The following is a 12,075-nucleotide window of genomic DNA, read 5'->3' as shown; positions in this document are numbered from 1 at the left end:
AGAATAATTTTATAAATGAAGAGATTTAACATAAACAGTGGACGCTTTCAAAAATATAAAAAGTATTGCATACCTCTTCTCCTTCAGTTTTCCATATCTGTACCAAGGGAATGCCACTGGTGTGACAGCTTGTGACCTGGGGAGTGTGCAGATACAGGGTAAGAACAGAGACCACCTTTCCTTATTGTCATTGTGCTGACTGTACACCAGCAGGAGGAGACATATCCATGTACTTTTCTCTACCTGTGCAAGTAGTGGCAATCCTTGTGTCATTTCCTCCAGTGCAGATTTGGCTGCAACAGAGAACCCTTCGTCTCCTAGCAGATAGGGAAGAGATGTCACAGTGATATGAGAGCATGAACTTTAAATGGAAGTTTAAATACAGAGTTTAAACTGTTGACAACATTTTGAAATTCTGTTTCATTAATACAGCTGAAACATACCTGGAAGGGGTGCAATATGTTCCAGGATCGCCTCAGATCCTTGGAAAGGCAAGGCAACAAAGTCTGATCTGTGGGAAGACCAACAGAAAAGTCAATCCCACGTTTCCATAGGAAAAAAATGTGCAGATCAAAATGTGAGCTTTACCGGCCATAACAAATAGATCAAGATCTTGGGCTCCCAAGTGGTGCAGCGGTCTAAGGCACTGCATCTCAATGGCAGAGGCGTCCCTACAGACACCCTGGTTCGAATCCAGGCCATCACAACCGGTCGTGATTGGGAGTTCCATAGGGCAGCGCACAATTGACCCAGCGTCGTCCGGGTTTGGCCGCCATTGTAAATAAGAATTTGTTCTTAACGGACTTGCCTAGTTGACGTGTAAGGTAATGCTTTCTTTAGGACTACCCACTGCCGATTCATTGACACCATATGGAAATGACTACATTAATTATGCAAGGAGGAATGAACGTTGGCTCCTTGCAAAATGCATGTCTTTGTCCATCTGGCTTGTAAATATTCTCTGTTTCAGTGTCAATCTATTTACCCACTTATCTGTGCCTCCATCCTTGGTACAGTAGCTAGTTAGCTAGATTGCTTAAACTGCTAATAATTTAAGCAAACTACACGATGAGGCAATGAAAGTAATTTTACTTCCTCTAAATCAGCGTTTTCCAACCCCAGTCCTCGCGTACCCCCAACAGCACAATTGTATTTTGTAGTACCAGACAAACTCAACTGATTCAACTAATTGAGGGCTGGATGATTAGTTGACAAGTTGTGTACTTGTCCAGGGCTGTGTGCACTGTTGGGGGTAGTGGAGGACTGGAGTTGGGAAATGCTGATCTAAATACTCCTCTTTGGTGGACAATTCTGTGTCAGTCACAGACTTACAGGTGAGGGAAACTTTGCTGGCCAGCACCAGTTGGTACATTGAAAGTTTGCTTGCGAGAGTGTGCTCTCAAAACCGACCGGCAGAGTAGAGAGCGATGATGCGATTGAAAGAACCTGAACCAACCTCCATGAACAGCCAATGTGATTTATAGAGGATGTTGATTTTTTCAATATAATATTTTCTGCTGGACATGTTTTTAATTTGGTCAGATTGTATGCATAAAATTAAATTAAATCATCCAAAAGAAGGTTTTACCAGGTAATGGAAACACTGGTAAATTGCAACATCAACTTCTATTCCAGTTACATTTAGACTCCCCACAGTTAGTGTGTCACCTGATCTGGCGGAGGGTGTCGATCTTCACCAGGACATAGCCTCCATAGTCCACATAGCAGAGCTCCACCTCCTTGGTTTCTTCATAGTAACCCATCACCTGCGCTCTCCACCAGGCTCCCTCAGGCATCTGGGCAGCACAGATCACTCCCACTGTGTGTGTGTGTGAGTGAGAGGGAAAAACATTTGAGATAGGAAATGACACCACAGAAAGATACTATCATCCGAGGGTAAGGAGTCCCAAGGCCCTGGCTGTTCATGCCTACCTTCCACTGGGGCCGGCAGGGGAGGGCACCCTGGCTGTTCATGCCTACCTTCCACTGGGGCCGGCAGGGGAGGGCACCCTGGCTGTTCATGCCTACCTTCCACTGGGGCCGGCAGGGAGGGCACCCTGGGTTCATGGCACCCTGGCTGTGCATGCCTACCTTCCACTGGGGCCGGCAGGGGGAGGGCACCCTGGCTGTGCATGCCTACCTTCCACTGGGGCCGGCAGGGGAGGGCACCCTGGCTGTGCATGCCTACCTTCCACTGGGGCCGGCAGGGGAGGGCACCCTGGGTGAGAATAACACAAGCTCATCTGTTGGTCCAGGTTGCGGAGAGCATAGAAGGTTGGGTGTGTGTGCTGCTGGAGGAACACATAGTTCCCAGAGGCTACTTGGATCACGGTTACCTCAACTGTCACCCTATGGGGAAGCAGCAGCTGAGAGAGAGAGGCTTTTAGTCAACACAGTACCCACCGTTCCACACTACTTCAGCCAACCAAAAGATACTACTTACCCAGGATGTGATGGGGAGAGAGGGCAGTCTGGCCACTGGAGGATGGACATAACAGCTGGTCATATCCAGATCTTTGAACTTCTTACTGATCAGCTCCAGAGCACAATCCACCTGCTCCTTTGACCCTGGAGGAAACAGAGGGACAAGCTGAGCAAGTCACAAGGGGCAATGCAGCTACCAAAGCCTAGGTGCCTGACTACAAGTGATGTCCTGTTGTGGAGAGCCAGCGTCTTGTGCACTCACCCTCTATATGGCAGATCTGTAACTCCTGGGTGTAAGGCAGGGTGGCGATGAAGATGTTTGCTCCGGATGTCTCCTTCAGGTAGCGCACATATCGCCCCTGCTTCCCAATCAATCTCCCAACAAGATGCTGTTGGACAGTGAAACAGAATTCAAAGAGAGATAATCATGCATAAGTTCCTATACCATACTAGAAGGTGTATGTGTGTGTTTCTCTCGGAGTGGCATATAGGCTGTCCATGTCACCCGTCGCATGGCTTGCTCTGATAACGTGCTCAGATGTAACCAATTCCACCGAGCACCTCTCAGAGTAATTGGAAGGAGCTGTGTGTGCATTATATATAAATACACATGTCAGGCAGCATGTCCTTGAGTGAGAACATGAGGACAGTATGGCATCAGGAGGCAGTAGGATTCCCATTACACCCTACCAGACCACAGCCCCAACCACTGTTCCCCATAGCACTAATCAGACAGCTGTACCCAGCTCAGTGGCACCGAAGTGCCTGGTCTCAGTCTCAGAGACTATTTACTGCAGCACACTACTCTACCAAATCTGGGCTATAGCTAAATGGCTCACACTACAAGTAGGCAGGGAAAAACTGAGTCGGTGACTTCTGGTATTTCAAAATACCGTTGGAAATTAATATTGAAAGTTTTTTTACATAGTTTATTCCTAAAACTTCCTGTGGACCACACATTTGGATAAATAACTCATGTCAAAACACAGCTTTAAGGTGTCCAAATCAATAACCAATGCGCAGAAACAGTTTGTGATATTGGAAACCTAAAATGTAACATCTACACATGCAACAATAGTAAATCAGTCCATTTGATTTATTTTCTAAAGCACAAGCACCAACCACTTGTTTTGACAAATGTCAAAAAGACATTCAGATTGATTAGTGATCAGTGTACACCCTGTTGAAACAAACACCGGCCCACAACAACAAGAAAAACATGGAAACGGGAGATATCTTTTACCTCACAGGTTAGATGACAATGATAAAAATACAGGGGGTCACCAAAACGCAAACACTTTTGTAAATGACTTTATCGATATCACATTGAAATCAATAGAGTGACAAAAATATATTTAAAAAGATACAGGTTGCACATCCTGTAAATATTTTTTTTTTTTTAAACACGGAATCTAGGAATAATTTGTATACCACTGGTAAAGGACAACTTTTAGAAGACAGCCAGCTACATTTGGAAGTGTTGCATTTTGATCAAATCAAAGTTTATTGGTCGTGTACACAGGTTTGCAGATGTTATTGCAGGTGCAGCGAAATGCTTGTGATTTTAGCTCCAACAGTGCAGTAATACCTAGCAAAATAAATACACAATCCAGAAAAATTCTAAAATATAACGAGCAATGTCATAAATATATTGTTATAATGGTGTGTAAAAACAGTATATGAATAGAAAAGGTGTACGGCAGTCGTTATATAGGATGAGCCTTGACTAGAATACGGTATAAGTATAAAGTGGGTAAAATAAAAAAATTGAAGTACGTACACATTATTAAAGTGACTAATATTCAATGACTATGTACAGTGCTTTCAGAAAGTATTCATACCCCTTGACTTATTCCATATTTTGTTGTGTTACAGCCCAAACCAAAAATATTCTCACCCATCTACACACACAATACCCCATAATATCAAAGTGAAAACATGTTCAGCATTTCTGCTAATTTATGGAAAATGAAATACAAAAATACCTAATTTACTTAAGTATCCACACCCCTGATGCAATATTATTTGTTTCCTCTTTTTCAGTCAGTTTGTTTTATCTGGAGTATTTCTCCTGTCTTACCTGGTGTCCTGTGTGAATTTAAGTATGCTCTCTCTTTCTCGGAGGACCTGAGCCCTAGGACCATGCCTCAGAACTACCTGGCATGATGACTCCTTGTTGTCCCCAGTCCACCTGGTCGTGCTGCTGCTCCAGTTTCAACTGTTCTGCCTGCGGCTATGGAACCCTGACCTGTTCACTGTGATTACTATTATTTGACCATGCTGGTCATTTATGAACATCTTGGCCATGTTCGGTTATAATCTCCACCCGGCAGAGCCAGAAGAGGACTGGCCACCCCTCAGCCTGGTTCCTCTCTAGGTTTTGACCTTTCTAGGGAGTTTTTCCTAGCCACTGTGCTTCTACACCTGCATTGCTTGCTGTTTGGGGTTTTTCGGCTGGGTTTCTGTACAGCACTTTGATATTGCAGCTGATGTAAGGGCTATTTGAATACATTTGATTTTTTTTTTTAGGGGGTGGATCAGCTTTAATATTGTGGACAGATTGTTGCTTCCATCAATGTAATTGTCTGCATCATTTCCAATCCCCCATACATTTGTGGGTAAAAAACACTTTGTAGAATATACCTTTATTATTCCCCGCAAACCCTACCACCCCTCCCTCAATTGGAGTAAACTGATAACACCTAGATTATGTATAAACTGAAAGTTGAAGCCTATTTTACAATAGTTCTATTTTGTTTTTAGTCCTATTTCTACTACAAAATAGAATTATTTATATTTGCCATATATTTGTCAACTGTGCTGTGATGCTTCACAAAAGTACTGAACCTTTATATTCTCATAGTTTCTACAGATTGTAAAATAAAAAAAATGTTGCTAAAATAATTATATTGTTGATCGATTGACTAGGACTTTTCAAATCACCCAGTATTGCTATCTGTAGAGTTAGTATTAGGTAAATGTTGTAATTCTTCATCCATTCCTGGACCTGTGACCAAAAACGAGCTCCAGTACATAGACTGTACCAAAATAAAAATCTAATGATGCTGCTTCCTCACAGCAAAATCTGCAGAGCTGGGAAGATTGTATCCCCCATATAACATTCTATTGGTTGCAAGAATTTTGTATAATAAATTTAAATATTTTAAGTTTTGAATCCGGCGTCATTTTGCATGTCAATTCATAAACCATGTGCCATGGAATCGGTACATAGAAAATCTCTTCAACTATTTTGCAATTTATATGGCACACCTGTCAATTTTTTAGTCCTTAAATGAAACTAGTATATTTGTATTTATCGCAATTCTCTTTAACCATTTGTGGTCTTTAATGCAGGGCCGACAGACAAGTTCTTTACTTTTTCGCCCTTCCACTTGCCTCTTCCATTTTTGTAGTAACGCTGCAATTAGTTGTCATTTTGGGTAGAGCAGACATTGCCATATGTCTGTGTTAGCTGCATGTGACACATACTGTAACTCCACCAGTCCTTTTTATGATATCATTTACAAATATACCTTTTTTACAGTGCCTTGCGAAAGTATTCGGCCCCCTTGAACTTTGCGACCTTTTGCCACATTTCAGGCTTCAAACATAAAGATATAATACTGTATTTTTTTGTGAAGAATCAACAACAAGTGGGACACAATCATGAAGTGGAACGACATTTATTGGATATTTCAAACTTTTTTAACAAATCAAAAACTGAAAAATTGGGCGTGCAAAATTATTCAGCCCCTTTACTTTCAGTGCAGCAAACTCTCTCCAGAAGTTCAGTGAGGATCTCTGAATGATCCAATGTTGACCTAAATGACTAATGATGATAAATACAATCCACCTGTGTGTAATCAAGTCTCCGTATGAATGCACCTGCACTGTGATAGTCTCAGAGGTCCGTTAAAAGCGCAGAGAGCATCATCAAGAACAAGGAACACACCAGGCAGGTCCGAGATACTGTTGTGAAGAAGTTTAAAGCCGGATTTGGATACAAAAAGATTTCCCAAGCTTTAAACATCCCAAGGAGCACTGTACAAGCGATAATATTGAAATGGAAGGAGTATCAGACCACTGCAAATCTACCAAGACCTGGCCGTCCCTCTAAACTTTCAGCTCATACAAGGAGAAGACTGATCAGAGATGCAGCCAAGAGGCCCATGATCACTCTGGATGAACTGCAGAGATCTACAGCTGAGGTGGGAGACACTGTCAATAGGACAACAATCAGTCGTATATTGCACAAATCTGGCCTTTATGGAAGAGTGGCAAGAAGAAAGCCATTTCTTAAAGATATCCATAAAAAGTGTTGTTTAAAGTTTGCCACAAGCCACCTGGGAGACTCACCAAACATGTGGAAGAAGGTGCTCTGGTCAGATGAAACCAAAATTTTACTTTTTGGCAACAATGCAAAACGTTATGTTTGGCGTAAAAGCAACACAGCTCATCACCCTGAACACACCATTCCCACTGTCAAACATGGTGGTGGCAGCATCATGGTTTGGGCCTGCTTTTCTTCAGCAGGGACAGGGAAGATGGTTAAAATTGATGGGAAGATGGATGGAGCCAAATACAGGACCATTCTGGAAGAAAACCTGATGGAGTCTGCAAAAGACCTGAGACTGGGACGGAGATGTGTCTTCCAACAAGACAATGATCCAAAACATAAAGCAAAATCTACAATGGAATGGTTCAAAAATAAACATATCCAGGTGTTAGAATGGCCAAGTCAAAGTCCAGACCTGAATCCAATCGAGAATCTGTGGAAAGAACTGAAAACTGCTGTTCACAAATGCTCTCCATCCAACCTCACTGAGCTCGAGCTGTTTTGCAAGGAGGAATGGGAAAAAATGTCAGTCTCTCGATGTGCAAAACTGATAGAGACATACCCCAAGCGACTTACAGCTGTAATCGCAGCAAAAGGTGGCGCTACAAAGTATTAACTTAAGGGGGCTGAATAATTTTGCACGCCCAATTTTTCAGTTTTTGATTTGTTAAAAAAGTTTGAAATATCCAATAAATGTCGTTCCACTTCATGATTGTGTCCCACTTGTTGATTCTTCACAAAAAAATACAGTTTTATATCTTTATGTTTGAAGCCTGAAATGTGGCAAAAGGTCGCAAAGTTCAAGGGGGCCGAATACTTTGGCAAGGCACTAAATATTTGATCTAAAAACTATTTTTTTTAAATCAAATTAGTATATTTGAGTTTAAACCACAATATTTGTTGTATTATTTGTTCTGTCTTTTCAGGTGGAATAAACTGAAATAGCAACCAACTTTCTATGGCTTGTTTAAAAAAAAAAAAAAAAAAAATATATATATATATAGGAGATGCATTTGTTTTTAAACAACAGAAATTAGTTAGTGGTTGTAATCTGAAAAGGGAAAAGGCCATTCTTGAACATTGGGTGAGACATTCTTACAAATATACTAGAGAACCATTTCAGATTTACATAAGTATAATAACTTTTGTATGACTGATGCCTTTTGTGAGAGGTCTAATGCGTTAATAATTTCTGCAATCCAAATGCATATTCAATACATAAATAGGCCTGTCTAATTGTCTGGCTTGCCATTACAAATAAAATTTAATATTTTTTGTTCATATAATTTAAAAGCAGGTCACTAGGTGTAGGCAAAACCATAGGGGGCGGCAGGGTGGTCTAGTGGTTAGAGTCTTGGACTAGTAACCAGAAGGTTGCAAGTTCAAACCCCCAAGCTGACAAGGTACAAATCTGTCGTTCAGCCCCTGAACAGATGGGAGCACCTCCTCCCAGCTGCCCACTGCACTGAGGCTAGGTAACACGGTCACCACCGATAAATCCATGATTATCGAAAACTTCAACAAGCATTTCTCAACAGCTGGCCATGCCTTCCGCCTGGCTACTCCAACCTCGGCCAACAGCTCTGCCCCCCCTGCAGCTACTCGCCCAGGTTCTCCTTTATCCAAATCCAGATAGCAGATGTTCTGAAAGAGCTGCAAAACCTGGACCCGTACAAATCCGCTGGGCTTGACAATCTGGACCCTCTATTTCTGAAAATATCCGCCGCCATTGTCGCAACCCCTATTACCAGCCTGTTCAACCTCTCATATCGTCTGAGATCCCCAAGGATTGGAAAGCTGCCGCAGTCATCCCCCTCTTCAAAGGGGGAGACACCCTGGACCCAAACTGTTACAGACCTATATCCATCCTGCCCTGCCTATCTAAGGTCTTCGAAAGCCAAGTCAACAAACAGGTCACTGACCATCTCGAATCCCACCGTACCTTCTCCGCTGTGCAATCTGGTTTCCGAGCTGGTCACGGGTGCACCTCAGCCACGCTCAAGGTACTAAACGATATCATAACCGCCATCGATAAAAGACAGTACTGTGCAGCCGTCTTCATCGACCTGGCCAAGGCTTTCGATTCTGTCAATCACCATATTCTTATCGGCAGACTCAGTAGCCTCGGTTTTTCGGATGACTGCCTTGCCTGGTTCACCAATTACTTTGCAGACAGAGTTCAGTGTGTCAAATCAGAGGACATGCTGTCCGGTCCTCTGGCAGTCTCTATGGGGGTACCACAGGGTTCAATTCTCAGGCTGACTCTTTTCTCTGTATATATCAATGATGTTGCTCTTGCTGCAGGCGATTCCCTGATCCACCTCTACGCAGACGACACCATTCTATATACTTCCGGCCCGTCCTTGGACACTGTGCTATCTAACCTCCAAACGAGCTTCAATGCCATACAACACTCCTTCCGTGGCCTCCAACTGCTCTTAAACGCTAGTAAAACCAAATGCATGATTTTCAACCGTTCGCTGCCTGTACCCGCACGCCTGACCAGCATCACCACCCTGGATGGTTCCGACCTTGAATATGTGGACATCTATAAGAACCTAGGTGCCTGGCTAGAGTGTAAACTCTCCTTCCAGACTCATATCAAACATCTCCAATCGAAAATCAAATCAAGAGTCGGCTTTCTATTCCGCAACAAAGCCTCCTTCACTCACGCCGCCAAACTTACCCTAGTAAAACTGACTATCCTACCGATCCTCGACGATGTCATCTACAAAATTGCTTCCAACACTCTACTCAGCAAACTGGATGCAGTTTATCACAGTGCCATCCGTTTTGTCACTAAAGCACCTTATACCACCCACCACTGCGACTTGTATGCTCTAGTCGGCTGGCCCTCGCTGCATATTCGTCGCCAGACCCACTGGCTCCAGGTCATCTACAAGTCCATGCTAGGTAAAGCTCCGCCTTACCTCAGTTCACTGGTCACGATGGCAACACCCATCCGTAGCACGCGCTCCAGCAGGTGTATCTCACTGATCAGCCCTAAAGCCAACACCTCATTTGGCCGCCTTTCGTTCCAGTTCTCTGCTGCCTGTGACTGGAACGAATTGCGCAAAAAAAAAATAATAATAAATAAAATCGCTGAAGTTGGAGACTTTTATCTCCCTCACCAACTTCAAACATCTGCTATCTGAGCAGCTAACCGATCGCTGCAGCTGTACATAGTCTATCGGTAAATAGCCCACCCATTTTTACCTACCTCATCCCCATACTGTTTTTATTTATTTACTTTTCTGCTCTTTTGCACACCAATATCTCTACCTGTACATGACCATCTGATCATTTATCACTCCACGGTTAATCTGCAAAATTGTAATTATTCTCCTACCTCCTCATGCCTTTTGCACACAATGTATATAGACTCCCCTTTTTTTCTACTGTGTTATTGACTTCATGTGTACTCCATGTGTAACTCTGTGTTGTCTGTTCACACTGCTATGCTTTATCTTGGCCAGGTCGCAGTTGCAAATGAGAACTTGTTCTCAACTAGCCTACCTGGTTAAATAAAAAATAAAAAGTTAACTCACTGTTCCTAGGCCGTCATTGAAAATAAGTATTTGTTCTTTTAACGGACTTGCCTAGTTAAAAAAAAAATTTTAAAGGTAAAAATATGCAACTAGGTAAACTGTGATATGACTAAAGACTTAAATCAGGGTGATTTTCCCACAAATAGACAGGTATTTTCCTTTCCATGGTAGCAAGATCTTATCTTTTGCTAACTTTCTATTAAAATGTACTGAGTGAGATAATTTCAGGATATGTATACAGAGTATGTCCACATGCCCGTCAGACCATTTTATTAGTTAACTACACAGTAACGTAAAAGTTGCATTTTATTGTTATCCAATATGTAATAGTACACTTATCATAATTTGATTTTAATCCAGAGATGTTAGAAAAGGTATCTAGATCCTCTATGATGGTATCAGACAGAGGCTCTGCATCTGTCCTCGTGCTCCAAGACCTTAGTGCTGCTTTTGATACCATCGATCACCACATTCTTTTGGAGAGATTGGAAACCCAAATTGGTCACAACGGACAAGTTCTGGCCTGGTTTAGATCTTATCTGTCGGAAAGATATCAGTTTGTCTCTGAATGGTTTGTCCTCTGACAAATCAACTGTAAATGTCGATGTTCCTCAAGGTTCCGTTTTAGGACCACTATTGTTTTCACTGTATATTTTACCTCTTGGGGATGTCATTCGAAAACATAAATGTTAACTTTCACTGCTATGCGGATGACACACAGCTGTACATTTCAATGAAACATGGTGAAGCCCTAAAATTGCCCTCGATAGAAGCCTGTGTTTCAGACATAAGGAAGTGGATGGCTGCAAACTTTCTTTTAAACTCAGACAAAACAGAGATGCTTGTTCTAGGTCCCAAGAAACAAAGCAATCTTCTGTTGAATCTGACAATTAATCTTGATAGTTTTATTTGAGACGACTGTACAACCGAAGGACCTCAGCGTTACTCTGGACCCTGATCTCTCTTTTGACGAACATATCAAGACTGTTTCAAGGACAGCTTTTTTCCCCCATCTACGTAACATTGCAAAAATCAAAAACGTTCTGTACAAAAATGCTGCAGAAAAATGTATTCATGCTTTTGTTACTTCTAGGTTAGACTACTGCAATGCTCTACTTTTCGGCTACCCGGATAAAGCACTAAATAAAACATCAGTTAGTGCTAAATACAGCTGCTAGAATCCTGACTAGAACCAAAAACTTTGATCATATTACTCCAGTGCTAGCCTCCCTACACTGGCTTCCTGTTAAGGCAAGGGCTGATTTAAAGGTTTTACTGCTAACCTTCAAAGCATTACATGGGCTTGCTCCAATCTTTCTGATTTGGTCCTGCCGTACATACCTACACGTACGCTACGGTCACAAGACGCAGGCCTCCTAATTGTCAGGAGAATTTCTAAGCAAACAGCTGGAGGCAGGGCTTTCTCCTATAGAGCTCCATTTTTATGGAATAGTCTGCCTACCCATGTGAGAGACGCAGACTCGGTCTCAACCTTTAAGTCTTTACTGAAGACTCATCTCTTCAGTGGGTCAAATGATTGAGTGTAGTCTGGCCCAGGAGTGTGAAGGTGAACGGAAAGGCTCTGGAGCAACGAACCGCCCTTGCTGTCTCTGCCTGGCCGGTTCCGCTCTCTCCACTGGGATTCTCTGCCTCTAACCCTATTACAGGGGCTGAGTCACTGGCTTACTGGTGCTCTTTCATGCCGTCCCTAGGAGGGGTGTATCACTTGAGTGGGTTGAGTCACTGACGTGATCTTCCTGTCTGGGT

General features: G+C 42.6%; 1 protein-coding gene across 1 annotated transcript in view; it reads right to left on the bottom strand.

The window, feature by feature from the left end:
* LOC112250271 (A-kinase anchor protein 1, mitochondrial-like) overlaps nucleotides 1-12,075 on the bottom strand; it is a 34,049-nt gene that overhangs the window by 3,317 nt on the left and 18,657 nt on the right. The window contains exons 4-10 of the mRNA XM_024420280.2: nucleotides 2,687-2,813; nucleotides 2,444-2,568; nucleotides 2,189-2,366; nucleotides 1,669-1,819; nucleotides 444-511; nucleotides 244-317; nucleotides 74-136 (exon numbers count right to left, since the gene is read on the bottom strand). Of these exons, the coding sequence (XP_024276048.1) occupies nucleotides 74-136; nucleotides 244-317; nucleotides 444-511; nucleotides 1,669-1,819; nucleotides 2,189-2,366; nucleotides 2,444-2,568; nucleotides 2,687-2,813 (786 nt within the window). The remainder of the gene's footprint in view (nucleotides 1-73; nucleotides 137-243; nucleotides 318-443; nucleotides 512-1,668; nucleotides 1,820-2,188; nucleotides 2,367-2,443; nucleotides 2,569-2,686; nucleotides 2,814-12,075) is intronic.

Source organism: Oncorhynchus tshawytscha, linkage group LG30 (assembly GCF_018296145.1).
Source record: "Oncorhynchus tshawytscha isolate Ot180627B linkage group LG30, Otsh_v2.0, whole genome shotgun sequence".
NCBI lineage: Eukaryota > Metazoa > Chordata > Actinopteri > Salmoniformes > Salmonidae > Oncorhynchus > Oncorhynchus tshawytscha.
Note: the sequence above shows the minus strand (reverse complement) of the source record. Positions and strands in the feature narration are given on the sequence as shown.